Source organism: Psammomys obesus, unplaced genomic scaffold (assembly GCF_907164565.1).
Source record: "Psammomys obesus unplaced genomic scaffold, mPsaObe1.curated_primary_1811, whole genome shotgun sequence".
Lineage (NCBI taxonomy): Eukaryota > Metazoa > Chordata > Mammalia > Rodentia > Muridae > Psammomys > Psammomys obesus.
In genome coordinates this window covers 5,327,625-5,354,331 of record NW_026592732.1, presented here as the reverse complement: position 1 = coordinate 5,354,331, position 26,707 = coordinate 5,327,625, and the positions used below count along the sequence as shown (strand labels likewise).

Genomic DNA, 26,707 nt, shown 5'->3' with positions numbered 1-26,707 from the left:
CATGTCTGCCCCCCACCCATGTGATGACCCCCACAAAAAAAGTCCAACTTGTGTTCTCTACATACTCACTGGAGCATGGTGAAATTCTCAGTGGCCTTGGCCTTTAACTAGAACTGAGTCCTTCCCTTCCTATACCCTTCCCCAAGCTGGAAGCCATCTGTTGTGGAGAGCTAACTTCTCTTTTGAAGAGTTCTCTTTAATGACTTCCTGTTTAAGCTGCTACCCTTTTGGGGGCTGGGAGTGGGGGTAGTGGTTCTCATACAAACCTTCCATGTCCCCCCTTCGCAACTGTGATCTGTAGTCATTGATATCACTGCTAAAGTAGCTTCCTTGCTCTTAGTAGTTAGCAGAGCACGGATCTTGGGTCTCCACATGGTTTCTGGCAACAGCGTGGCCCACAGTCATTGATCGACATTGTTTCAGGTGGCAAGACAGCTCACGGATATCTGCATGGCCTTCAGTGGTCACATGGGCCATGGACATCAACACAGACCCCGGTCGTAGCAGGACCTTGGACCCAGTCATGACCATCACTGGAAACGTTTAATAAAGAAACAGGTTTGTAATATGAGTGCCTTCTTTTTTCTTTAGATAATAATTATTGAATGAGGGCTGGAGAGGTGGCTCAGAGGTTAAGAGCACTGGCTGTTCTTCCAAAGGTCCTGAGTTCAATTCCCAGCAACCACATGGTGGCTCACAACCATCTATAATGAGATCTGGTGCCATCTTCTGGCCTGCAGGTATACCTGCAGAACACTGTATACATAATAAATAAATAAATAAATATTAAAAAATAATTATTGAATGAAAAGTAAATGAAAGTTGGGGTAAAAAATTCTGATGTAGCTGCAGTTTGCAGACTTGTAGTGTCTTAAGGTTCTGTTTGAATTTTTTACATAGACTATTTCAGTCGTTCTGGAAATACACATCATCTGGGGTATACTGTCATGCTCTCTCCTTAAATCTTAGGCTTGTTTCTGAGCTTTCTTTACAAGTCTTGATCCTCATCCCTCCCCCTTGATAGCCTACCTGCCTAGTTCACTCTCTAACCCTGACAAAGAAGCCCCGAGTCTGTCAGCAGCCTTCTACCCTTCATGTATTCTTCTAGCACTTCTTCATCCTCTGAATCTGTGTGAGGTATACGTTTCCAGCTGTCTCTACTCTATGTGGAGTTGAAGCCAAGGTCTCTTCCTTTACAATACCTCTTATTTCTTTTCTTCAGTTTGACAGTGTCTGCATATCTTATGCTGGCTTCAAACTCTCTATGTGGCCAAGGATGACCTTGAACTCCTGATGCCTCTGCTTTCAGCTTCTAACTTTTAGAATCACAGGCACATACAGCCACACCTATTTGACGGTGGAGATTCAATGTCACAATGGGTCTCACATCCTTGTCATGAGAGTTTCTTGGAAAAGGTGTTCTAGTCTATTTGCAGGCAGTTTGGGAATTTTTGGCAAGAGGCGTAAACCCTCCTCAGGTGGAGAATTCCTTCTTTTTCATCCATATATATCATTAGGCTTTGTTCTTAATCATTTTCCTCTCATACTGCCCTCTCCAGGATTACCTGCCATTCTCTTTGCAGTCTCTACTCTCTCTAAAGCTACATTCAGGTTAAGTGTTGGGGGTTGGTCTGATGCTTGTATTTTGATGCTAATTACTGGCTCTCAAGATTTGGTTACTACCTATCCTTTTTGTGTAAACATGCCTAAGACATTATTCCTGATTGGTTGATTAAAAAGCCTAAAACCTGGCCAGGGCAGATTGGGGTAGGTATGGCTAAGGTTCCTGGGCTCTGGGGACAGGAGAATCATGGAAAAGGACAGAGAGATAGGAGAGAGGAGGAAGGAGGATGCTATGAAAGGTTAGCATGGAGAAGGAACCATGTGGGCAAGGAGGATGGACTTTGAGGATGGTGTGGATGATAAAAACACCAAGATGAAAAATATAAGCAAGTATTTATAAGATTATGGATGGAAGATAGGCCCAGATAGAAATGGTTAAGGTGGTTAATGCCATCATTGGATGGGGGCTGAGAGATGGATGGTGAGGTTATTGAGACAGCCTAGGTGAAATTCTGCACAGCCCAAGGTGTATAAGGCAATTATAAAATCTAACAGGTGTCTGTGTCTTATTGATTGTGATAGGGGATTAAATAATATCACTGTAATAATTAGAGCTAATAATAAGTGATATTTAGCTCAATAACATAATTTTCAATAACAGGGTAGAGAGATGGCTCAGTGGTTAAGAGGATTTGTAAAAACCTGAGGAGCTGAGTTCAAATCCCTAGGACCCAAGTAAACAGCTGGGATACACATATGCCTCTAACTCTAGCGATGTGGAGCAGAAGACAGGATCACAGATCTGTCTCAAAGGAATAAGGTGGAGAGTGAGAAAGCAGGACCTCTGGCTTCCTCCTTTGGCCTTTGTGTGAGTAACACACACACACACACACACACACACACACACACACACACGTACACACTCATCCTTGAGCATATAAACTTCTTTCTAATTCATTACTTTGTCTTGTTTATGAATTCTTTCTTCCTCTCTCAAGAACCTGGAAACACTGAGTGGAGGTCTCACTCTCCTGCCTTTATGACTTACTGAGGCTTTCCTACCACTATTAATAGACACCATTCTATTTGCTTCAATAGTTTCTAAGGTTTTGAGACAGTGCATCATGCAGATTTGCCTGGAACTTGCTATAGAGTCCAGATTGCTGTAAAACACACTGTCCTCCTGCACCAGTCTCCCAGCTGGTTCGATTATGCCTGTGTACCATCACACCACCTTTATATTTGTTTAATTCTTAAAAATATTTACAACAAAATACAAAATGTTGCAGCTGGCGCATAGGCAACATTTTCATTCTCATCCGGGAAAGAACAAAATGTTTAAGACCTCGTTGAAACACTGTTTGTTGGGGCTGTAAGATGGTTCAGCTGGTAAAGGCATTTGCCACAGGTGAGCACATGCGGCAGAAGAGGGATGACCCCTGTAAGTCTTTGATCGCCACATGGCATGTATACCCCCCCCCACACAAAGTAAAGTAAAAGAATGAAAATAAAGGCAGTGGGTTGTTGGCTTAGGCTTAGAACGCTTCCCTAGCATGCATTAAGCCCTGGGGTCTATCCCCAGTGCCACCAAAACTACCACCATCACCACCAGCAGCAACAAAATGATGACTACATTTTTTCTGGGGAAGCGATAGGCAACACCATTCAAATTATTTCTCGAGTTGCAATTGCCAGCATTCCCTCAGATGAATGTGTCCAGCAAAGTTACGATTGCTTTACACAAGAAGCTAACAATTCCATTCCCAGTAAAATATTATATATATAAAAAAGAGACGCATTTTCAAAACCAGTAATTACAGCAGTGTTTGTGGAAGGTTGGAGACTACCCAAATGCCTGCCAAAGGGAAAGTAGCTGAACACACAATGGTATATACTTTTTTTTTCTATAGAAAACTCATTCTAGTGTTTGCCTTGGAGTACTGGGGTTTAAACTCAGTGCCTCAAATGCTCTAGCATACACCGTAAGCCTAGAAATAACCCTTCTGTATTTGATATGGGAAATCTTTTGAATTCTGTCTGGTCCTTGAGCCAAGCCTATGGTAATACTTTTATCTTTGGCTACAGGATAACCTTTACTTTCTCTCTCTCTCTCTCTCTCTCTCTCTCTCCTTTCTTCTTCCCCCTCCTCCTTGCCCTTTCCCTTCTCCTCCTCATCATCATAGGTGTCATAGGTGTGGTGGCATATGTCTTCAGTTCCAGCACTGGGAGGCAGGAGCAGAGGCAGGCAGATCTTTTGAGTTTGAGGCCAGCTTGGTTTACAAATCAAGTTCCAGAATAGCCAGGGTGTACACAGAGAAAAACCTGTCTTGAAAAGAAAACAAACAAAACACACACACACACACACACACACACACACACACACACAAAGAATTAGGTCTTGGCCCTACTGCTTTTGGCAGGCAGGAAAGAGGTGGAGGGCTCAAGTTCTCCTGCCGTCCCCATTCATGTCCTCTTCAGTAACAGGCCGGTGTCTTGCCAGGATGGCTCTGAGATCTGCTGTTTGCAGGGTTATCTGATGCCTGGCAGAGTAGACGTCAGGAAGCTGCCTTTGTTGTGGCCCCAGCCTCAGATGCTAGTTTGCAGGTTGCGAACAGTCTATTTCTCGGGCTCTTGCAATGCGCCACCTGGCGGTATGTACTCTTATACCATAGAGACAGAGATAAAAGGTAACAAAGCTAGTTTGGAACTGTGTAGCTCAGGCTGGCCTTGATCTCCCCGCAATCCTCCTACCTGGGCCGCTATCCCTGCCTCTTGTTTTTTAAATCAAATATTTAAGTTGACTATATTTTGGTGTACCTATGCCATGTGTCACTAGTACTTCTAACATTAGTCTCAATGTGCTAATACTGAGTGGACTCTGCAATTTAGAAAGTGGAGAAAAGCATACGACTAAACACTTGCAAAATTGCATTTTTACTCATTTATATATTTTGTGTGCGTTTTACCTGAATGTGTCTGTGCGCTGCATTACTTGCATGCAGTGCCCACAGAGGCCAGAAGAGGGTGTCAAAGCATTTGGAACTCTAGTTACAGATACTTGTGAGCCAAGGTGTGGATTTGAGGAACTGAATTAGGCAGCAGTGTCTCTCTCTATCTACTGTTTATCTCTCTAGCCCCTATTTTTATTATACAGTTTATGTTGCAGAAGGCTTTTCAATCTTATTTTTTCTTCAAAATTATCTTGAATTGTATACTTTTTGTATATAAAATGACACAAGATGTCATAATAACCACATTAACAAATGTTTTTATAACATATATATGTATTTTTTCAAAATTACTGGAGACTGTACATGGGCAATAGGAAAAGTCTTAGTTGAGTAAATAAACGGTTAACAACACTGACTATTTGACTGGATGTGACTGGACTCCAAGATTATATACAATGTTTAAAAAAGGAGTAATACATTCCAGCACTTCTGAGTTTGGGGATTGGAATTTTCCTATATAGTGAAGTAGATTCACTCTCTCATATTTTGGTTAGGACAAGAACTGAAAAAGACATACTCTTGAATTCAACGTACACAAGTCTTGCTAGATTCCCACAAATATTGGGAATGTTTTCTGTAACTTTCCGAGAAGTAGTGACTTGAACAAAACTCTGGCACCATGTGTATTTTTGGAAGTACTTAGTCATTGAAAACCACATGTCTTTTCTCTGTATCACAAACTGCTACAAATACTTTCTTTTTACTATCAACATTAGAACAGAAGACAGCCTGTTCTGTGACTGACTGACTTGCAGGCCAGAAATGATGGGGAAAGGAAATGGGAAGTGGTTCAGGGTCCCGGAATTCCCCTGGCTGCCTAATCTAGTGGCCTGTTATTTCTAAGTTTTTGAATGTTTGTCCCCTGGAGTTCCCCTGGACAGAAGATCTGATTTCATTGGTTTAGGCCATCTAGCCCATCGTAAATTAAACCGTAGGAACACCCCTCATAGTGGCCTACATTTCTAAAGTTAGCTCGCAGGAGGCTGAGGTTGGACGCTAATTCCTAGGCCAGCCTGGGCCCGATAGAAAAATCCTTCCTCAAATAACTAGATAAACTCCAAACAACCAAATAACAAAATCAAAACATCCCAGCGGGGAAGGGCGGTAAAAAAACACTTCCCTGCACGCTAATACTTTTGCAGCACTTTGTGTGGAGGAGGGGCAGCAAAGGGTCCGGGTGGGGGCGGGTACTCACGTGACAGTGAGCAATGAAATCAAGGTTTTATTTTTTCATTTTAAAATTCTTTCAGTTTCTTCAAGGACCAATAATGAACCTTAATCATACTCTCCCCCATTATACTGTTGTGCCTCCCACTGTGCCTTCCTCCAAGCTGTAGTCCTATCTTTTTGTTCATGGCCTGATGCGTTTAATTTGGTTATCCTGAATGATCACTTTCTTAGGTAGTCTTAGTGTGCTAGCCGCGGCTGGGTTTGAACTCCTGGGATTCGAGGTGTGCGCCACCATGCTGGCCTGCCAGAGGAGGCCACTTATTAAATTAAAGCCTATCTTACAAAAGAAAGCCTTGTTTTTGAACACGCACACGAGTGTAGTCCGTTGTACCCTGGCGTTCCGAGGCCAGCTCACATGGCAGTGAGAGCTACGAGGCCACGTTTGCCACAGTGCCTGGGTCTAGGACAGGCGGGGAGCAGCGGCTCCTCGTTGCCGCCCTTAAAGAGTCACCGCCGCGAGTTAAAACACGACATCAAAGCCCGAAACTCCTAGCGGCTACAAGCACTGACGATCGCGAAAGCTGCGCTTTGTTCGGTCCCGGCCACTGAAGCCCGGATGTTCAGCTTCCGAAAGCCCAACACGCCGGCGCAGGCGCAGGCGCAGTCGCGCGCGGCTAGTCTACCCACCAGCCCCCGCGCGCTTCCAGGCTGTGACGCGCGCCGTGCTGACGTCACCGCGCGTCCGCAACGTTCAGCTGGCCCCGGGGGCTTTTGGGAAGGCTGCGGGCGAACCGTCCGGCGCTGCGGTTCCCCGGCGCGCGGGAGCGTCCTCCGGCTTGACGCGGCGAGCGAGCGGGCCTCCTTTGGCGCCCCGAAACCAGTGCAGCCCGTGTTGTAAGAACTCCTGTGTCCTCAGGGCCTCCCGACCACCGCTTGCTTTGTAGTTTTGCTTTCTTTTTCTTTCGGTTTATTTATTTATTTTTTTGAGTCAGCCCCGTCTGGGCTCGAACTAGCGGCAGGCCTCCTGCCTCAGCCTCCTAGGTGCTGGGATTGCCAGCGTGCGCCACCTCGCCTGCTTTCAGAATTTCGGCCGGGTTTTAAGCTCAGCCCGCGGCATTCCTTTAATGCCTTTAACCCGAGGCAGTTGTGCGGCGGGGAGGTCGCGGTTCTCAGATATTTTACTAACTGCGCCCTGTCGCGGTGTGAGGAGTAACTCCGTGGGTTAACTGGGAAACGTGTCTTTTCTGTTGCTTGTCTTGCCACCCTCCGTGTCGCTCCCCTGCAGTGTGCGTAGAGCTCAGTTGGGTGCTTGCTGGAGATGGGACGCCCGGTGTGGTTAGGTCGCGCGCGCAGTGCTACCCTTGTTCCAGGCCAGCGTGTTACAGGCAGTTGTACTTTTCTGTTTTTGAGATGCTGGTGGTTGCTTTGGAATTGTTAGGGAATGGTCCTCCTCAGCGAGTTGCGTTAACGGTGCCTTGATCTAGGTCAGTTTAGTCTTGGCTGCTCAGGCTACCTGGAGCATCTCACCTGCCTTACGATTGAGATATACCTCAGGAATCTTCTCTCTCTATACGTATGAGATGTATCTACGTACCAGGGTCCTTTACCTTCGAGGCAAATTTTTAACACAGCACTACATCAGCAAACCTCAGACTTTCTACTATCCCTGGGTGCCTTTTGTCTCCAGTGAGACAAAATATCTTTACATCAGAAGACGAAAGGAGCCTGGTGATAGTGTGATTCTAGCACTGGGGAAGATGAGGCAGGAGAACTCTAGAAAATTTGAAAACCAGCTTGGGTTACATTGATTTTTTTTTTTCCCTAGTCTAATCTACAGAATGAGACCCTGCAAATAAATAAATAAATAAATAAATAAATAAATAAATAAATAAATAAAGGCACCCATACCCTGTGTATGGTGTATTTTGTCTAACAATAAATGAACAACAAATGAAATGAACAAACGTGAAATCGGAGACCGATTTTTTTTTTTTTTTCTGGGTGGAAATGTCCATTCTTCAAAGTTTTACTTTTTAAACTTTGCAAAGCTGCGCATTTTAAAGACAAGGATTGTTAGTGTTCTGGGAAGTGTTTGCAAACATGTATTTTGATTTAGACCTTTTTCTAAGTTGACTGGTTGGGTGGGAATGGCTGTAGTTAAGATTATTATCTTGAAAATGCCATTTTTAGACATGACTAAATAAATTGAGGAGGCCATAATTGCTGTACAATTAGTTTCCTAAAATATTTTTTTTTTTTCCTTTCAGATATACAACCCTCAAGAGTCTTTATTTTCTCCGATGTTTCCCTAGAAATAAACCCAGTCACGGAAATCTGAACACTTTTATAAAAAGATGCAGTTTGAAATCTATGGCGTGCTTTTGTGTATGAATAGTTATAAAATACTGAGTTTTCAAAAAGAAGGCTAGTATGGTACATTTGTGTGACAGAGATGCTGTGGCAAAACACGGTCGTTAGTTATTTGTGATAACAGGAGAAAGCTATATCTTGGTAAATTATTCGTCCTTAATTATAGCAGTGGGCCTTCAGTGAAACACAGGTGATCTTTATAAAATGCAGTCTGGGTAAGTTTATGGACAAACTACTGCCTGCTAGCCAGCTGTATTAAAATGTTAGACACCGCCGGAGTTAAGATAGTGATACATGTAAGGTTTGGCAGTGAGAGAGCGACAGTTTAGGCATTAAGCAAGGTCATTTGCTACGAATATTGGAGTCTCAATAAAGCTTGCGTTGACTTCCCCAGAAGTTAACCGAGGTTAACAGAATCCGCTTTAGAAATACTGTGAGGATGAGCTGTATGACATTAGCTTTTAGGAAATAGGACCAGAAGGAGAATTTAGTTATTTGGTTAAAAAAAAAAAGTCTGGAAAAAGGGAACCCCCCCCCCCCATATAGTCAGCAGTTGACCTAGTGTCTGGATTTCATAACTTGTAATGAAAAGTAAATGGAATAGCTCTTGTGTTACCCAGAAGAAGAGGTTCATTTGATTCCATAGAGTCCTGAGTAGTATAGGGTCTTGGAAAGTGAGACAGATTTGAGCTGTGTGAGTGTGAATTCATGTAAATCCAGTCAGAATGCAATGAATTCTATTTAGGTAGGTGTGTGCCGTTTCATTCCTGTCTGTGGCAGAGATCTTAGTGTGAAGTGAAGATAAGCTTCACATAACAGTTTAAGCGTCAGAGATACTGTTACTACTCATGCACAAAAGTATCTCCCAGAGTAGTCTGAGGTACCTTACACCAAAACCAAACAGAATAATGGAGGATAGCACAATCTTGTCAAATTGGACAAAAGAAAGCAAAGAAAAAATGACATACGACTTTTCATGTGAACTCTACAGAATGTCCACATACTCTGCTTTCCCCGCCGGAGTTCCTGTCTCGGAAAGGAGTCTGGCTCGTGCTGGCTTTTACTTCACGGGTGTGAATGACAAGGTCAAGTGCTTCTGCTGTGGTCTGATGCTGGACAACTGGAAACAAGGGGACAGTCCTGTTGAAAAGCACAGACAGTTGTATCCCAGCTGCAGCTTTGTGCAGACTCTGCTCTCAGCTAGGCCGCAGCCCTTGTCTAAGAATAATTCTCCTGTGAGAAGTAGGCCACAAGATGGCCTTCAGTCCAGCCTGGCCTCAGACCCTCTTAATTCTAGAGCAGTGGAAGACTTCTCATCAAGGACGAACCCTTGCAGCTATGCCATGAGTTCTGAAGAGGCCAGATTTCTTACTTACAGTATGTGGCCGTTAAGCTTTCTGTCACCTGCAGAGCTGGCCAGAGCTGGTTTCTACTACATAGGGCCTGGAGACAGGGTGGCCTGTTTTGCCTGCGGTGGGAAACTTAGCAACTGGGAACCGAAAGATGATGCTATGTCAGAGCACCGGAGACATTTTCCCAACTGTCCATTTCTGGAAAATTCTTCAGAAACACAGAGGTTTAGTATATCAAATTTGAGTATGCAGACACACACTGCTCGAATGAGGACATTTCTGTACTGGCCATCTAGTGTTCCTGTTCGGCCTGAGCAGCTTGCAAGTGCTGGATTTTATTATGTAGGTAAGGAGTTAACAGAACTAGAGTTTCATCTAGTTGGTTGATGGGAATATACATGCAGTCAGTTTCCGCTCTTTTTTCTTGTTTAGATCGCAATGATGATGTCAAATGCTTTTGTTGTGATGGTGGTTTGAGGTGCTGGGAATCTGGAGATGACCCCTGGGTAGAACATGCCAAGTGGTTTCCAAGGTAATTGGTTCTTTTTGTTTGTTTGTTTGTTTGTTTTTGAGATAGGGTGTCTCTGTGTAGCCCTGGCTGTTTTGGAATTCACTCTGTAGATGAGGCTGGCAGACGTCTGCCTGCCTCTGCCTCCTGAGTTCTGGGATTAAAGGTGTGTGTTACCACACACCTTGCTAGTCTTGGTATTTGGGTCTTGAAAACGTATAAAACTATTTATTGTGGTATGGAGGATTGAACCCAGGGCCTCACATCTCATAGGAAAGTGCTCTTAATTTTTTGTATTGCTTAGAATAGATTGAGGAGTACAGTTGTTAGTGAAATAGAATTGGAAATTCTGTATTTGAAACTGATTACCTATGGGCACTTGGACCTCATTTCTAAAATGAATGGACTATATTAGGTGTTTTTATTTATTGTGATAAAACACATAAACTTTACCAATTTAGCCATTTAAAAATGTATTCTTCTGTAGCATAAAGTATATGTGTACTGTCTTATAGTCAGCTCCAGAGCCTTTTCATCTTTGCAAACTGAAACTATCCTACGTTCCTAGCACCTGCCTTCCTACTCGCTATATCTGAATTGTTCTTCTTTAGATACCACATATAAGTAGACTCATACAATAAAGTTTGGACCTGTGCACCCCTTCCTTGATGATGAGGAATCTGTTGGACTCTTTGAGGAAATTACAGGGACCTTTGTGGCTTTTGTATGATATATGAAGAACAGTAATTTTGAAGTAACTGTTTATAATGGATCAACACATTGTTGAAATTGTTAGTAGTGTAAAATAATAGGACGAGTAGTGTACCTGTGCCTGCGTGCCTTTAATCTCAGCACTTGGGAGGGAAAGGCATGTAGCCTGCTCTGCATAGAAAGTTCACATCAGCGAGGGTTGCATAATGAGACTTGTCTGAAAAAATCATGAAGTCATATCACAATACATTTTATATGCCAGATCCGGTGTAATCTGAACACTCAGGAGTCTGAAACAAATTTGAAAACAACCTGGGCTACTTAAGAAAGACCTGTCTCAAAAATCAAAACAAAAAGAAAGATTTTGACTCTTTTGTTCTAAAAATTGCTGTATTTTATTTACTTAAAAATGTTAATTATGGCCAGATGTGGTGGTGGTGCATCCTATAATTCTAACAGTTGGGATGCTAAAACAGGAGGAATCCAGGGTCACCATTAGCTGGGCCACATTGAGAATCCCAGACCAACTCAGCTAGGAGGCAAGACTGTCTAAAAAAAAAAATAAGCAAAGAAATTATTGGGCAGAAGAAAACATTCATAATTTGCTAGTGGAGGTCAAAGAACAACTGTCCTTCCACCATGTGGGCCCTGTGGCTAGAACGCAGGTCATCAGGCTTTGTGGCAGACACTTTCACATGCTGAACCCTCTTGAAGGCCCCTAGAGTTTAAGGGTTCTGTTAATTCAAAAGATTTGACAGTGATTTCAGAATGATACAGGACTCATTGGAGTTTGGTCTTTAAGAACATGTTTGAAAAAACCCACCATGTTCTCTATAATGTGCTAGTATAAATTTAGTCTTCACTGTTGAAAACAAAGCAGTGTAGTAGGGGAAAGCATGTTGCCTCCAGTCTGCCTTGTAGCATCTAAGAATTCCCAGGCTAGTGTCACAGACATCCATACCCTGGAAAAAGTTTAAGGTTGCTGGTGTCACATGTTTGGATTGAAATGTCAGAACTTTAAACGACTTAACCATTTAAGTGGACTTGTAGTTATAATTTGAAATTTAGCTGTTATATCTAAAAGAGAAAAACATTTTAAATTCTAGCTTTTGAATTGCTATACTTTGTAAAATAGAATTCTTCACACTGTTTTAAATAGTTAGCTAAGGGAGAAGACTGAGGATTGGCTTTTGTCAGTGCAGCTCTGAACAGCTTTCAGCTTCGACTATCTTTAATCTCAGTAAAGACAAACTATCAACATTATCACTAGATTTTAGTATATACCGTTCATTTAATTATCAAATATTTAGATGCCTCTAAAGTAATATGTTGGTGCTAGGCATTATAATCTGTGCTCTGAAGGAAGAGTGGAGAAGGAGAAGTGTGGACAGTCAGGACTTACTGTACTTCATGCCTTTAACTTTTATTCTGCTGGTTAGTTTTTGTCAGCTTGACACAACTGGGGTCACTTGGGAAGAGAGAACCTCAGGTGAAAAATTGCCTCCATCAGATTTAAAACAGTCTGTTATGTAAACTGATAACTTGATTTCATTTGCATACAAATGCACTGCCTCTGTCCTTTCCAACTTGTTTTTGTTTTTTTCGAGACACGATTTCTCTGTGTAGCTTGGCTGTCCTGGAACTCAGTCTGTAGGCTAGGCTGCCCCTCTGTCCACCCGCCTCTGCCTCCCAAGTGCTGGGATCAAAGGTGTGTGCCGCCACCACCAGGCTCTTTTCCAACATTTATGGTTTTGATGTTACTGTATCTTTTAAGTTGTAAATTCATTGTTTATTTTTTATATGATAGTTATAGCTACAGGTATTTTTAATACTGTCTTTAATAGGACAATGGTAAGTATAGTTATAGGGCAGGGCTGGGCTAGTACTTAGATTGAATCTGTGCCCCAGCGTTTTCTTTTTAACCTTTGTTAGAGTTTAATGGTATACACGCTACCATTACAGTCTATAGCCATCTGAAAGTGATTATGTAATTGTCTTCACCTGTAAATTATTTGTTTTATTTCCCTATGCTCTCTGGAGCTGCTTACTGTGTTCTTTGATTGTAACTTTCATTATCTGTCTTGTTCTCTTGAAACTCACCAAGCTTCCTGAAGATGAGTATTATTAATTGCCTATCTGGCAGTATGTAAGCACCTTTCTCTTTCTTTTATTGAGCTGGTTCTTGGAAAATTATTTCATTCCTTTGTTGTTTTGACTTTTGTTTTGTTTTTTTAAGTTTCTCGTAACCTTGCTTCTTAGGCTTTGTGACTGTTTTACCTGTGGGTGAGTGTTAGGGCTTGGGCTTGTCAGGAACAGTCAGCCTCTGACTCCCTAGGAAGTTCAGGATCCTCTTCTCTGCAGCTCCGTTAGCCGAAGTCATTGTCAGTGAAGATTCTTAGTGTCCAGGGCAGCAGCAGAGCTTTTGGTGGCAGGCTGAAGACTTGGTCTCTTCTTGTCATGGGAAACATTCTGGCCAATGGGACCCTGGTGATTCCTCCTCTGGCTTGTGAGTGTCCTCACGGTGTTGGGAGCAGCCTGAAGAGCAGCCACAGAGCCATCTGTGTGTGAATGCATGGATAGAGCGCTGACTGCCGCTGCCTGTGAGATGGCTCTGACATGTGGCCTGGGCCTTCTGCAGGCCCTGGGCTGCAGAGCAGGGTTTAAGGAGGAAGGTGGTTCCTTTCAGAGTGTTGCAGCAGCTGCTCCTTTCTAAAGGGAGGGGTGCAGATAGTGTCTGCCTCCAGAGTTTCTCAGTAGTAATGGTGGGAACTGGCTGCTCCCTGGCAGAGGAGGTTCTAAATTCAGGACCAGTACATGCTAGAGAAACTTCTGAAGGTCTGTGCTATCTTCAGGCTGTTGACATCTTCAGTGGCAAAGGTTCTGGGTATCTCACCAAAGCAGGCCCCTAGGAACTATGGTGGTATCTGCCAGACTGCTGTCCTCCTTAGAGCCCACCTGTTTCCAGATATCTTGGCTAAGCCTGCCTTTCCCAGTAGGTCTTCTGTGTCTCCTCTTTCTTCCCCTCCCCTCCCTTTTTTCTTTTCTCTCCTCTCCTCTTCCCTCCCCTCCCCTCCCCTTCCCTTCTCTTCTCTTTTCTTTTCTCCCTCCTTCCTTCCTTTCTTCCTTTCTTCATTATCCAGGTTGAGCCCCTGGCCTTGAGCATGCTGTTCAGACATCCCACCACCCACATTTTTGTCTTCTTTTTAGCTTAACTGGATTACTTAGCCCTTCCGGGGCAGTTTACTTCAAGGACAACTGTCTTGGTTTTCGATAGGGATAAGATTAGTATTATTTAGTTTGCCATATTGCTGACAGCATTCTTGCAAGCTCTCCTTTAACTTGTGGCTTAATTACACTGAATGAGAGTAAGGACCTTTAGCCAAATTCTTTGATCAAATTAAGCAAGCTTTAATTTTCTGTCAGACAGGGCTATCTCTGTAAAGTGAGATTTGAAAAAATAGCATCGAACACAGGAGAAGCTAGGGTTTATATATTCAAAACCCTGCAAGACTAGGATTTTTCAAGAGTTGGGGAATTTCCAGAGGAATTTTCGTTATATAGAAATTTGACTGAACATTTTAAAATTATTTGGCAGACCATCTAATTAGGATATATTCTGAGCCAAACTCCATAGGGTGGGGAGCATGTTAAAGTTTAGAAACAGGTTAAAGCAAATCAATTTGAAATTTTCAGCAAATGAAAATTGACTTGTTCTGACCTTATAACAAGATGGCTGCTGGTATATGACAGCTCAGTTTCTGTTAGACTGTGTGCTGATGTGTGACACTCAGTTTCTGTTAGACATAATAAATCTCTTGGGTTTTGATGCAAATGTTTTGCTGTGGGGTGTAATGAAAGATTTGAAAGTCACTTCTGTAGAATAACCAGTTAATTTTTGATATGAAGTAATTTAAAATGGTTTCGGTTTCACATTTTAGGTGTGAGTTCCTGATACGAATGAAGGGGCAGGAGTTCGTTGATGAGATTCAAGCTAGATATCCTCATCTTCTTGAACAGGTAAACTGATTTTTAAAGTTTATGTGAGACCTGGGGAGGTAGCTCATTTGATAAAGTGCTTATTATGCAGTATGAGGTCCTGAATTCAGATCCCAGCACCATAGCCAAAGCTGGGTGCAGTAGCATGCATCAGTAACCCTGTGGTGCTGGAGACAGGTGAGTCCCTGGAGGCCACTGGCCAGATAATCTAACCACTCAGTGAGTTTCAGGTTGAATGAGACAGAGACCCTGCCTTAAAACAACACCTTTGTCCTCCACATGTATGCACACATAGTTGCACACACTTGTGTGAACAGGTACATATACCCTGTATACAAACAAAAATACAGCATTGAATTATGCTATGAAATAATAATATTACAGAAATTGTAGAGGTGATGCTTGTATTTGTATTTGTTTTATTCTGTTTACATAATTTTTGAGGCAGAATTTGAATTTATTATTATTATTTTGTTGTTGTTTTGTTTTCGAGACATTGTTGCTCTGTGTGTAGCCTTGGCTATCCTGGACTTGTTTTGTAGACCAGGCTAGCCTTGAACTCAGAGATTAGATCTGCCTGCCTCTGCCTCCTCAAGTGCTGGGATTACAGGCATGTACCACCTTGTCCTAATTTTATAGTGATTTTAAGCACTATAGTTAGGAAAAAAATGTGCTTAGGAAGAAAGATACACCTGAGGTTGTGGTGTGTGCTTGAAGAGCTGGAATTAAGTTACATATCATGTAGCCATAGTAATGGTGTCCTTGATAGTTTTGTTGCTAGCTTGCTGTTCAGGATTCTTTATAAATGTTTTTTACTTTTACTTTAAAAAAAAAAAAAATCTTATGTCCTGCCACTAAACAGGATTTTTCTTTTAAATGGGATTAAAGAAGTATCTTCAATGTCTTAGTCTTTTCTAGAAAACAAAAACAAAAAACTCAGCTTGTTAGGCGATAGGACCTTTTGACTTACCCAAATGAACTATCACTTTCTAAATGGAATAAAGAACCACTATAGTATCTTCCTGTTCTCTAAAATTGAAGATACACTTGAGTTTTAACTTGCATATAGATAAAAGTTAGAGCTGTATGAGAATTACAGTGGAACAAAATAAAGTATGTATGTATTACTTAATCCATACATATTATTATGTATTATTGAGGCAGGGTCTCATGTAGCTGAGGCTTGCCTTGAACTCCTGATCTTCCTGCCTCAGCCTCCCAAGTGCTGAAATTACAGGTGTGTGCTAGCATACCTGGAGTTTCCGAGAGGCTGTGTTGAGTTACTTAAGTGTTTTTGTTTGTTTAGGTATGGTGGCTCAGTACTTGGAAGGAAAGCTGAGGCAGGAAGATTTCTAGGCCAGCCTCAGCAACAGTGAGGCCCTATCTTAAAACAAAGCAAATCCCTGACCATGATGCTAAGACTGTTTGAGATTTCTGATTAACCTGTCAACTGTTCTCTTATTTCATAGCTGTTGTCCACTTCAGACACTCCAGGAGAAGAAAATGCTGACCCTCCAAGTAAGAAGGAAAATATTTCAAATATAACTGTGAATTTTTGTAAGAATGTTAGGAATGAAAGTATATTAGAGAAAAGGATAGTGGCACTTCTGAACTCATCCATATCTCAGTAGTTAAATGTATATGATATGTATGTGTTATGGTCCCTAAGATGGTTGAAATAACTATCATTTTATTTGCTGATCGTATCAAAAGGGGAATGCTGGTTTTTCCTCACCATTTCAGCGCTCACCATTGCTTTGTAGCTGGATTTGAGAAAGATTACCTGGATCTATAAAAGTCATAGGAACTTTGATTCTGAAGCAGATAATAGGCTTGGTCTTAGAAACTGTGACTCTGCAGTGGCTAAGAGACTTGTCACGTTTGAAAGGAAGGAGTCCCTGAGTATGTGGTGACTGCCTATGTAAAGGCACTGGCAAAGGTGCAGTAGAAGATAGCTGTGCTTAGTTAGGCTGGTGCTGAGGCTAGGCCCCAGAGCCCTGAGTGTGCTAGGCACTGTGCCATGCTACTCCATGCCACACTTCTCTACACCACATTGCCGTGCTACACCATGCTGTGTATTATCCAGCCTCTTAACATTTTTATCTTGCTTTTGCTTCCTGATAAAAATCACTTTGCCTGTCTTCAGAATGACTGTTGCATTCTAGCTCTTCCACAGTTTTCCTAATTCATGTACTTCATGGACAAAATAGAGGACTCTTAAGTCTTCTCTTCCAAACCGCTGGTCCCCATGTAGTCTCTTCTCTGTTCTTCTTCTTTTTTTCCCCCTTTTCTTTTATTCATTTTTTTTTAAATTTATTCATTTATTTTTTGATACAGGGTTTCATAATATATATACCCCAGGCTGGCTTTGAACTTTGGATGCTCTGGCCTCGGCCTCTGAGTGCTGTATTACAGGTATAAACCACTGTGACTGGGTTTGTCCTCTGAATTATGTCCCCTACTGCTAATCTGTCACTGATACTTTGGTAGTGACAAGAGGTAAGAGTACCCTTCTGTCATGGTTGCTGACAACTGCTGTATGAAATCTATTCCTGGTAGCTGGCGTTGGATACAGTTGAATGGCACTTTTGGCAGTATCTCATGGTATATCCTGGCTGGCTTTCACTTCCCAGTGCTGGGATTCTAAGCACACTCCACCACACTGAGCTTTGTCCTCAGCCCACCCCCTTGGGTTGGCTTCTCTGACACCACTCTTAGGATGGTTTTGAACAGTCTCCTTTGCTAGCTCCTTCTTCATATTTCTAAGTGGTAGGCTACTAGGTGAAGTTTACTTTATGCTCTGGTCATGTCACGTGGATTCCAGGCTGGAATGTCAAATCTTTTTTTTTTTCTCCTTCAAGATAGGGTTTTTCTGTGTAGCCTTGGCTGTCCTGTTACTCCCTTTGTAGACCAGGCTGGCCTCAAACTCATATCAGTCTGCCTCTGCTTCCCTGAGCACTGGCTTAAAGGCATGTGCTACCACACCTGGCTGGAATGTTGTGTCTTAATGTTTAAATCTCAAAGATGCTTCCATTTTTGGCCAGAAGAGCTGTCTCGGTGGACATGCCAAAACACTAGTTTCCTCTGCTTGGTTCCTGAGATGTCCTTTTGTCCTTTCCCATCTCCATTCATAATACCCAGCTACAGAACGAGCTGGGCTATTTCCTGAGCAGTCTGTTCTGCCTCCGTGGCATGTCCTGACACTCACCATCTACCCGCTGCCAGCCTAGTCCAGGCTGTGGTGCTGGGTCCTCCAGTGCTGCCTGATCGCAGCCACCCCTAGTCCTTCTCTGCAGTGTCACCAGTCACCTTTGAAATAGCCTCTGCTCAAGATCCTCCTAGAGTGTTCTGGCAAACGTAGGGTGACAGAGGCACCTGTTGCAAAGCTACTGTCCTGGCTGTCTACCACCATCTTTATTTCTTGACCATGTCAAGCTTTAGTCCTGCTTAAGGCTATTCTTGCTGTTCACTTTCAGACATTCCCACGGCTTGCTTTATCATTTCAGTTTTAGGGTCTTACTTATTTTTAAATGTTATTGTCTGGAAGAGGTGTCAGGGATCAAGGCTGTTTTGGTATTTTATCAGTCATACTTTTAAGTACACAAAACACTTTTTTTGTGTTTATTGTGTCATTTTCCAGCAGGCGGCAGTAAAGAGTTGATGTGATGTGGTGTGACTTGCCCTGATGTGATGTACCAGCTTGCAGTGACCCTGTCAACACAGTCTTCCTAACTTCCCTCTGGCTTCCTGACTCCTACTTTACACCTAATGTTTTCATCCTCATCATTTCTCTCTTCAGAATAACATTTCTTTTGTGTATTTAACTATGCTTTCATTATATTTTTGTGCTTCCTTATTATTTTCTGTCACTTATGCACTGTTTGGACATCATTCATTTAAGTCTGATACAGCTCCACTGGTGTAGATCCAACTCAAGTGCTTCATGTATGCAAGTCCTTTATGTAAGGCCCCCCTCCTTTTTGTTTTGTTTTGTTGTTTTTCGAGACAGGGTTTCTCTGTGTAGCCTTGCCTGTCCTGGACTCGCTTTATAGACCAGGCTGGTCTCGAACTCACAAAGATCCACTTGCCTCAGCTTCCCTGAGTGCTGGGATTAAAGACATGCATTACCACCCCCAGCTTTGCTTTGGGCAGATCTTTTAAAAATTAATTTTTATTTTATTATTTGTGTGTATGCATGTGAGTGAAAGAAAAAGAGACAGACATAGAGAAAGTTATTTTAGAAGTCCTCCTGTGGGTTTCAGGAATTGTACTTGGGTAGGGGCTTGTATAGCAAACACTTTGACCATGAGCCATCTTGATTTCTGAGAGAAAAAAAATTATTGTGTCTATGTGGGTACACAAGCCACAGTGAGTGAGTGGAGGTTAAGAGGACAACTTTGTACTAGAGAGATGGCTCAGCAGTCAGGAGTCTGGGCTGCTCTTCCAGAGGACCCTGGTTCAATTCCCAATACCTCCATGGCAGTTCACAGCTGTCTGTGGCTCCAGTTTCAGGGGATCCAATACCCTTACACACACAGATGCAGGCAAAACACCAGTGCCATAAAAGTAAGTAAATCATTTTAAAAAGGAGGACAACTTAGGGAGTTGGTTCTCTTCTAATTCTTAGGATCTAATGGATCCTGTGAATTGAACTTAGGTTGTCAGACTTGGCAGTAGGTGCCTTTATCACTGAGCCATCCCACAGACACAGGTAGAATTTTAAATCCGATTCCTAAGCTTATTGCCAAGAGAATCTTTTTATTCAGTATGTCTAAGATGTGTGCACTACAGGAAGTAAATTTTTTCTTCCTTCCTTCCTTTGGTTTTTTGATTCAGAGTTTCTCTGTGTACCCTTGGCTTTCCTGGACTCAATTTGTAGACCAGGCTGGCCTTGAATTCACAGAGATCCGCCCATCCCTGTTTTTTCTGAGTGCTAGGATTACAGGCGTGTGCCACTGTGCCCAGCTGATGGAAGGTTTGTTCTTTGTTTGTTTTTATGGATGAATAGTGAGTGCACTAATTGTTCAAAGTTTAATTTTTATTGAATTTAATTTAGCTTAATTTATGCATATGGTATAAAGGCACCTGCCTTTATACTGTATCTCCCTTATCAGGATATGAAAGTAAAGGTGCCATAGTCATTGTTTTTCAATTTTAAATTTGTGGAGTTTAATATTAGCAAATTTGTTTACAAACAGTTGTGCATTTTGGACCTGTTGAAAGTTCGGAAGATGCAGTCATGATGAACACGCCTGTGGTTAAAGCAGCTTTGGAAATGGGCTTCAGCAGAAGCCTGGTGAAACAGACAGTTCAGCATCAAATCCTGGCCACTGGTGAGAACTACAGGACCGTGAATGATATTGTCTCAGCACTTCTTAATGCTGAAGATGAAAGAAGAGAGGAGGAGAACGAAAGACAAACTGAAGAAATGGCGTCAGGTATAGTGGTGCTGGTGGCCAAAGCTTTTCAGGCACATGTTACATGGCAACAACCTTCCCTCACACCCATAAATTACTGGTAACATCCCTGTTCCTCCAGGCATTTTTAAATTGTCTCTTTACCCATCCCTGGCTAGCTTCAAGTTTGATGTGTAGCTAGTGCAGTCCTTGAACTCCCCTGAGGTTCCTGCTGCCATCTCCAAAGTGTTGGGATTACATATATGTGCCACTACCCAGATTTACAGTGAAGTCTTTTCTTGAGCTATATTGGAGTTCTTCTTTATACATAGCTAAAATGTTGAAAAGTATGATTTAAAGGGTTTGAGAGATAGCTCACGGGTTTAAGAGTTTTTGCTGCTCTTGTGAAGCACCCAAGTTTTGTTCCCATTGCCCACATAGAGTCTGGTGTCTCACAACTACTTGTAACTCCAATTTCTAGGATTTAAAAACTGAGTCAGAGCTGGTTGTAGTGGAACATGTCTAATTCCTACAGTCCCGGCATTGAGGAGAGTAAGGCAGGGATATACCAAGTTCAGGGTCAACCTAGGGTGCATAGCAAGGATCTACTTATTAATAAAGTTCCTTCAAATATAGTTTCTAATATGATATTTTGCCCAATAATTCCTTGGTAGGTGATTGTTATACCAAAAATTCAACTTGGCATCCTAGACTGTGGTCCTTTGCCTAACCCAAGAACAGTAGACAAATGATTTTGATATTTGTGTAGATTTTATTACATCTTCACCTCCTAGAACAAGTCTTCTAAATAATTACATCCTCCACAAATACTTACATGTATTTAAGTCTGTAAACAGCAGAGGTAAGTAATGGGAAAGTGCTGATCATCCTCAAGGAGCATGTTCATTACCGCTGAAGTGAGGTAATGAACAAGATGGATTCATTCTTTAAAACTACTGTAAAATTAGATGTATAAAATTATAAAGGGAGCTGGCTGTGTGCCAGGTATTGTGCTAAGTGCTTTATGTGCATTTTACTTAATTCTTTAAGGAAGGTACTATTTCAGATTCGGAAGCTGAGGTGTATAGCAGGGGAACACATGGCTGTTAAGTGGCTAGACTTGTCTGGGAGCCAAGTGGAATCTATCTTGACTTACAGCTTAAGCTCTTGAGCACTGTAGTTCTGTAGAAGGTATGGAGTCTCAGAAAGAGAGGCTGAGGATGGAGCTTGATTGGTAGGATGATTACTGGTGTTCCCAAAGCCCGTCGTCACTACTGCTAAACTGGGCATAGCAGTTCATGCCTGTAATCTCAGCACTTGTGAGGGAGGTGGAATCAGGAGGGTCAGAGCCACCCTTGGCCATACATGGAACCTGGATACATGATCCTGTCTCTATAAATAACAAACCAAAAACCTTAAGTAGTTTATACTCTGGTTTAACAACTCATTTTGTGGCCTTTCACAAACCACTCTCATTTTCCTGAGGCTCCCTAGCTGGAAGATAGTTGTGTTATATTTAATTGACATTTTGAATGTGACAATTTGTATGCCTGTACTTATAACAAGTAAAGTAATATAGTACAAATAATAATTTTTAATTCCATGGTGGGGCATAAGAAAGAAGGAGAGGACATGTGTTTTACTGCTCTCTAAAGTTTTCTGCTTGTTGTCAACAATTGGAAGGCGAGTCTGTCAGTGATAGACTTCAGATTTTTTGTATGAGCTGTTGTGATATATCAGAGTTTTAATTTGGAAGATTCAGATGCCAGCATTGAGGTGCAACCAAGTCATTTTCCTTCTTTAAGCTCAGTTTAGTGCCTAATTTGTGCTTTGGGTTGGTGGGTGTAGTTGGGGGCATTTGAAACGTAATGGAACTTTTTTCTTGCTTGTTTTTAAATGAAGGTGACTTGTCACTAATTCGGAAGAATAGAATGGCCCTCTTTCAACAGTTGACATGTGTCCTTCCTATCCTGGATAATCTTCTTGAGGCCAGTGTAATTACTAAACAGGAACATGATATTATCAGACAGAAAACACAGACACCCTTACAAGCAAGAGAGCTGATTGACACTGTTTTAGTCAAGGGGAATGCTGCAGCCATCATCTTCAAAAACTGCCTGAAGGAGATTGACTCCACATTGTATGAAAACTTATTTGGTAAGTTTTTTGGGAAAATTATTTAGATACTCACAGGGTTTTGTTCATCTCTGTTGAGCAAGCAGAATAAATCCAGTTAAAAAAACTGCAATCTTTACATTTTATCTATTCCAAGAAAAAACTGATGTATTTTATTGTCTAGATACTGTTCTTTGTGAAATACAGCAAAAATCTGTATAAAAATATTAGGCTAAAAAGTTTTGTATTGATAGAGTGATGTTTTTTGTGTGCTTTCTTTTCTTTAGTGGAAAGGAATATGAAGTATGTTCCAACAGAAGATGTTTCAGGTAAATTAGAGTTCATACTTCAGCATTATTTCTATTAACTTTCTAAAGGCTGAATCTCACTAGTGCTCCCTTGTTCTTAGGCTTATCTTTGGAAGAACAGTTGCGGAGATTGCAAGAAGAACGAACTTGCAAAGTGTGTATGGACAGAGAGGTTTCTATTGTGTTCATTCCTTGTGGTCATCTGGTGGTCTGCCAGGAGTGTGCGCCCTCCCTGAGGAAGTGCCCCATCTGCAGGGGTACGATCAAGGGCACGGTGCGCACGTTTCTCTCTTAAATGAACGATCTTCAAGTATTGTTGGACTCCAGAAGCCATCTGAACAGAGGACGAATTACTGATTCAGCTAGTGCATTCAGGCTCTGCTCTTCTTCACAATTAGTAATGTTGCATCATTAAAGGTAGTATTGTATATTTAATCTTAAGCGACTGCAAGGGAAGATCTGTGCTGGTAAGCTTAGGGAGTGTGTATGTAGCAGGAGTGGTGGTGCTTGCTTTGTATTATTCAGGAGTTACTGGGTTTGGAGTTTGGGGAAGCGTGGATTCAGGTGACGTGGAGCTCAGAAGTCCTGGAAATCGGTGGCCCTGGCACTTGGCAGTTAGGGCTCCCTGTGCTTCTTGGTGCTTTTTCCCTGTGGAAAATAGGATTTTTCTCTTACTGGTAAATAGTATTTCTCCTGTTTGTGAGAAACATATTAATAAAGTGATTTTTAAAGGCTTGCGTTATCATAGTGTGTTTTCCACCCTGATTTAAAAGTAATTTTCATAAGTCGTCATTGCACTCACTTGCTTTTAGGTTAAAAAAAATGAATTCATGAAACAAGTTATTAAAAAGTGTTTCTAATAATGGGATTCATGAGAATTCCCTTAAATAACAAGCTGTATATGCTTTGTAAATAAAGTATTGGGTGAAGACTATCAAAAAATTCTGATAAATCTGCGTGAGAATTTTCAAGAAACAGTTTACTTGCCTGGTGTATAGGTGCTGAAAGGATTGGAGGGTAGGACACAGGCAGTGATAAGTGCCTTTGTGGACCAAACCATGTATGGCCTGTCCCAGATGTAGGTCTGTTAGACTTGTGAAGGTTTGAAGTGTATTTAAAAGGAAAAAAAAGCTGAGCATGACGGTGTTGCACACCTGTAGTCTCAGCAGAGGCAGGTGGATCTCTGTTAGTTGGTTTTTGGTAATACAAATTTAGACATACTTTGGAAGAAGGAATCTTTTTTGTTTTGTTTTGGTTTTTGTGAGACAGGGTTTCTCTGTGTAGCACTGGCTGTCCTGGAACTTGCTCTATAGACAAGGCTAGCCTTGAACTCAGAGATCTACTTGCTTGTGCCTCCTGAGTGCTTGGGATTAAAGGCCTGTGCTACCATGCTGGGTTAAAAAGGGGGAATCTTAATGAGAAAACAAATAAGATAGTTCATAGGCATGTCTGTGGGGCATCTTTTTTTTTCTTTTCTTTTTTTTTTTTTTTTTTTTGATTCATGATTGTGGAAGGGCCTACCCCATTAAAGGTGGTTGCCAACGCTGAACAAGTTGTCCGGGATGGTACAAGACAACAAGCTAAGTAAACCATGGGGAGCAACCCAGTGAATAGCACTGGTTGGGGTTTGGTCTGGTGCTGTGTGTTCAAATGCTGATTTCAGGGCGTTAAGGTCTTGTTACCGCCCTGCAATGGGTATTGTTACTAATGTTGAAGATCTCTGGTACCCAGGTGATGAGAAGCAATGTTCCCTATTATTCCTGATTGGATGATTAAAAGGCCACCACGTAGGCAGAGCAAAAGGTGGGAGGCCTGGCTAAGGTTGTCAGGCTTTGGGGACAGAAGGGTCTTAGGAAAGAGTCAAGTACAGGAGGAAGCAGAGAGAGCTGCCATGGGTTAGCATGGAAAGAAGCACGTGGCATGGATGGAAGAATTGGCCCAGGTGAGAGAATAAGCAAGTACTTAAGGAATTATGGATAAGAGGTAGCCCGGTATGGGGCTGGGAGGTAAAGGTAGTTTAGAGGGTTAATATCTGCCTTGCCCCAGGTAAGATTAAGGCTGTTCTAAAATCTGTCAGGTGTCTGTCTTTTACTGATTGTGATAGCGAGTTAGATATACCACTGTAATAACTATAGGGCTAATAATAAACATTATTAGATGCTACCTTTAAGTTAACCATGACAAGCATAACTCCATGGCTTCTGCTTCAGCTCTTGCTTTTGCAGGTTCCTGCCCTGATTTCCCTTGGTGGTGGAGTGTGACCTGAGAGATGTAAACTGAAACTAACCCTTTTCTTCCCAAGGTGCTTTTGGTTATGGTGTTTTATCATAGCAATAGAAATGCTAACCAAGACAGCAAAGATGGCCTGTTCTACGTAGTGAGTTTTGAGAAGCCAGGGATAGATAATGAAATGAACAAAGCTCTCTGTATTAGGATTCTCCAGAGTAACAGAATTTACAGAACAAATCTGTATATGTATAGTGAGGGGATATTTAAGAATGATTTATAGGCTGTAGTCCAGCTAACCCAACAATGGGTGGCTATGAATGGAAATTCCAAGAATCTATTAGTTGCTTAGTTCACAAGGCTGGATGTCTCAGCTGTTCTTCAGTAGACACTAATAGGCTGTAATGGCAGTGAAGGAGTGGACTTGCTGAGAGGCAAAGAGAGAAAGCCAAAGCTTGCTTCTTCCATGTTGTTTACATAGGTTTCCAGCAGAAGGTGCAGCCCAGATAGAGGTGGATCAAGGTTCTGGATTAAAGGTCTTCCCAGAGTTAGGAACTCTGGTTCTCTTTAAGAGCCGCAGATGCTCAGCTCTGTCAGGATACACGCATGTGTATGGCACTGCCTAGGTTCAAATCCTATTAGCAAGGGAAGGTCTGTTCCTATTGCCATGGAGGGAATATAAAAAAATATTTTTTTACACTGTGGATACATAGTTGGTCTAAAACATTCCAAACTTTTTAATCTTCATCCTGGACTTATTAATGAATGAGGCTTTCAGCTTGGTAGGGAGTAAAATTAGAAGTTTGTCAGCCAAAGGAGCCCAGTTAGAGCTTGCCCCAAGATGAAGAGATAGTGTGCCAGGCCATCTGACTTTCATCTCAGACTGCAATTAAAAAACAAAAACGTGCCCTTCTCTTAAAAGGTAGTCTTTTTAGGACTTGCCGTGCTCCTTCCATTTGGCCCTTTGCTTACTGCTGGCTAGTATGCATTGAGGACCCGTGATGTGCCAAACACAGTGGTAGGTGCTATAAGCAACCGAGTGGTTCTTGGGGTTGAACTTTGGTGCTGGGTTCTGATACAGTAGTAGCTGAGAATGCAGATGTATTTGGAGATAAATCTCTTAAAGGGTAATCAAGGAGAACAAGATTGTGCAGGTAAGCTCTAGTGTGTATACTCTAAGAAGCCACATGAAGAGAGCCAGTGAAAAACCTGCCACCTGTAAGGCAAGGACAGAGGCTTCAGGACAACAAAGCCCCTAACACCTTTATTTCAGACTGTGGGAGAACAAACTTGAGTGAGTCACCCAGTCTGGAGCTCTGCTATGTCTGTCTTAGGTGCTTTAGAGCCAATCAGTACTAGTGACTCAACACTGCGCGCACGTGTGTGTGTGTGTGTGTGTGTGTGTATACACACGTGTACCACAGCATTCGTGAAGGTCAGAAGACAGGTTTGTGGGGTCAGGTCTCTTATCTTTACATAGTGTGCTAGTTTGAATAAGATATCCCTTGTCTCCGGCATTTGGATATTTGGTCCCCCATTGATGGTAGGTTTAGGAGGTGTGGTCTTGCAGGAGGGAGTACATTCACTGGGTGTAGGCTTTGAAATTGCAAAGCCTCATGCCATTCTGGCTTTCCTATCTCCTTCCTGCTTTCGGTTCAGGATGTCAGTGCTAGCTGTTGCAGCTGTCATGCCTGCCTGCTGCTAGGCTTCCCAGCAATGTTGGTGACATATTCTTTTAAGCTCAAATAAACCCTTCCTCCTACAACTTGCCTTGGTCATGGCTAAAGACACTTGCCACTGAGCTTAGTGTCTTGAGTTCACTCCCTAGAAGGAGAGAACCAACTCCTCTAAGTTGTCTTTTGTCCTCCACAGTGCCCCTTCTCCCCTAAATATTTTAAAACATACTGCCTGCATACTTTGAAATTCACTTAGAAATTAAAAATTTTAAATATCAATTCATTAAACTAATACAACCATTAAT

At 42.1% G+C, this 26,707-nt stretch overlaps 1 protein-coding gene across 4 annotated transcripts; it reads left to right on the top strand.

Moving 5' to 3' along the window:
• The first annotated feature begins 540 nt into the window (after window positions 1-540).
• Birc2 (baculoviral IAP repeat containing 2) lies at window positions 541-23,235 on the top strand. 4 transcript variants are annotated; one of them, XM_055615583.1, is made up of 10 exons: window positions 6,500-6,638; window positions 8,012-8,129; window positions 9,106-9,812; window positions 9,899-9,998; window positions 14,624-14,702; window positions 16,151-16,199; window positions 19,880-20,119; window positions 21,980-22,234; window positions 22,480-22,521; window positions 22,602-23,235. In XM_055615583.1, exons 3-10 carry the CDS (start codon window positions 9,107-9,109, stop codon window positions 22,793-22,795), a joined length of 1,665 nt encoding a protein of 554 aa, XP_055471558.1. In that variant the 5' UTR covers window positions 6,500-6,638; window positions 8,012-8,129; window position 9,106; the 3' UTR covers window positions 22,796-23,235. The 4 variants fall into 4 exon arrangements, with proteins under 4 accessions (XP_055471560.1, XP_055471558.1, XP_055471559.1 ...); XM_055615585.1 differs by lacking the exons at window positions 6,500-6,638; window positions 8,012-8,129 and adding an exon at window positions 541-558; XM_055615584.1 differs by lacking the exon at window positions 8,012-8,129.
• Window positions 23,236-26,707: the final 3,472 nt, after the last annotated feature.

What these genes read in the sequence shown, in the direction of transcription:
- Birc2 (XM_055615582.1), top strand. Translation starts at nt 8,963, where the DNA reads ATGCACAAAAGTATCTCCCAGAGTAGTCTGAGGTACCTTACACCAAAA. An exon ending in ATCCTCATCTTCTTGAACAG is followed by an intron (nt 14,703 to 16,150) that starts GTAAACTGATTT and finishes CTTATTTCATAG; the next exon opens with CTGTTGTCCACTTCAGACAC. An exon ending in TCCAACAGAAGATGTTTCAG is followed by an intron (nt 22,522 to 22,601) that starts GTAAATTAGAGT and finishes CCTTGTTCTTAG; the next exon opens with GCTTATCTTTGGAAGAACAG.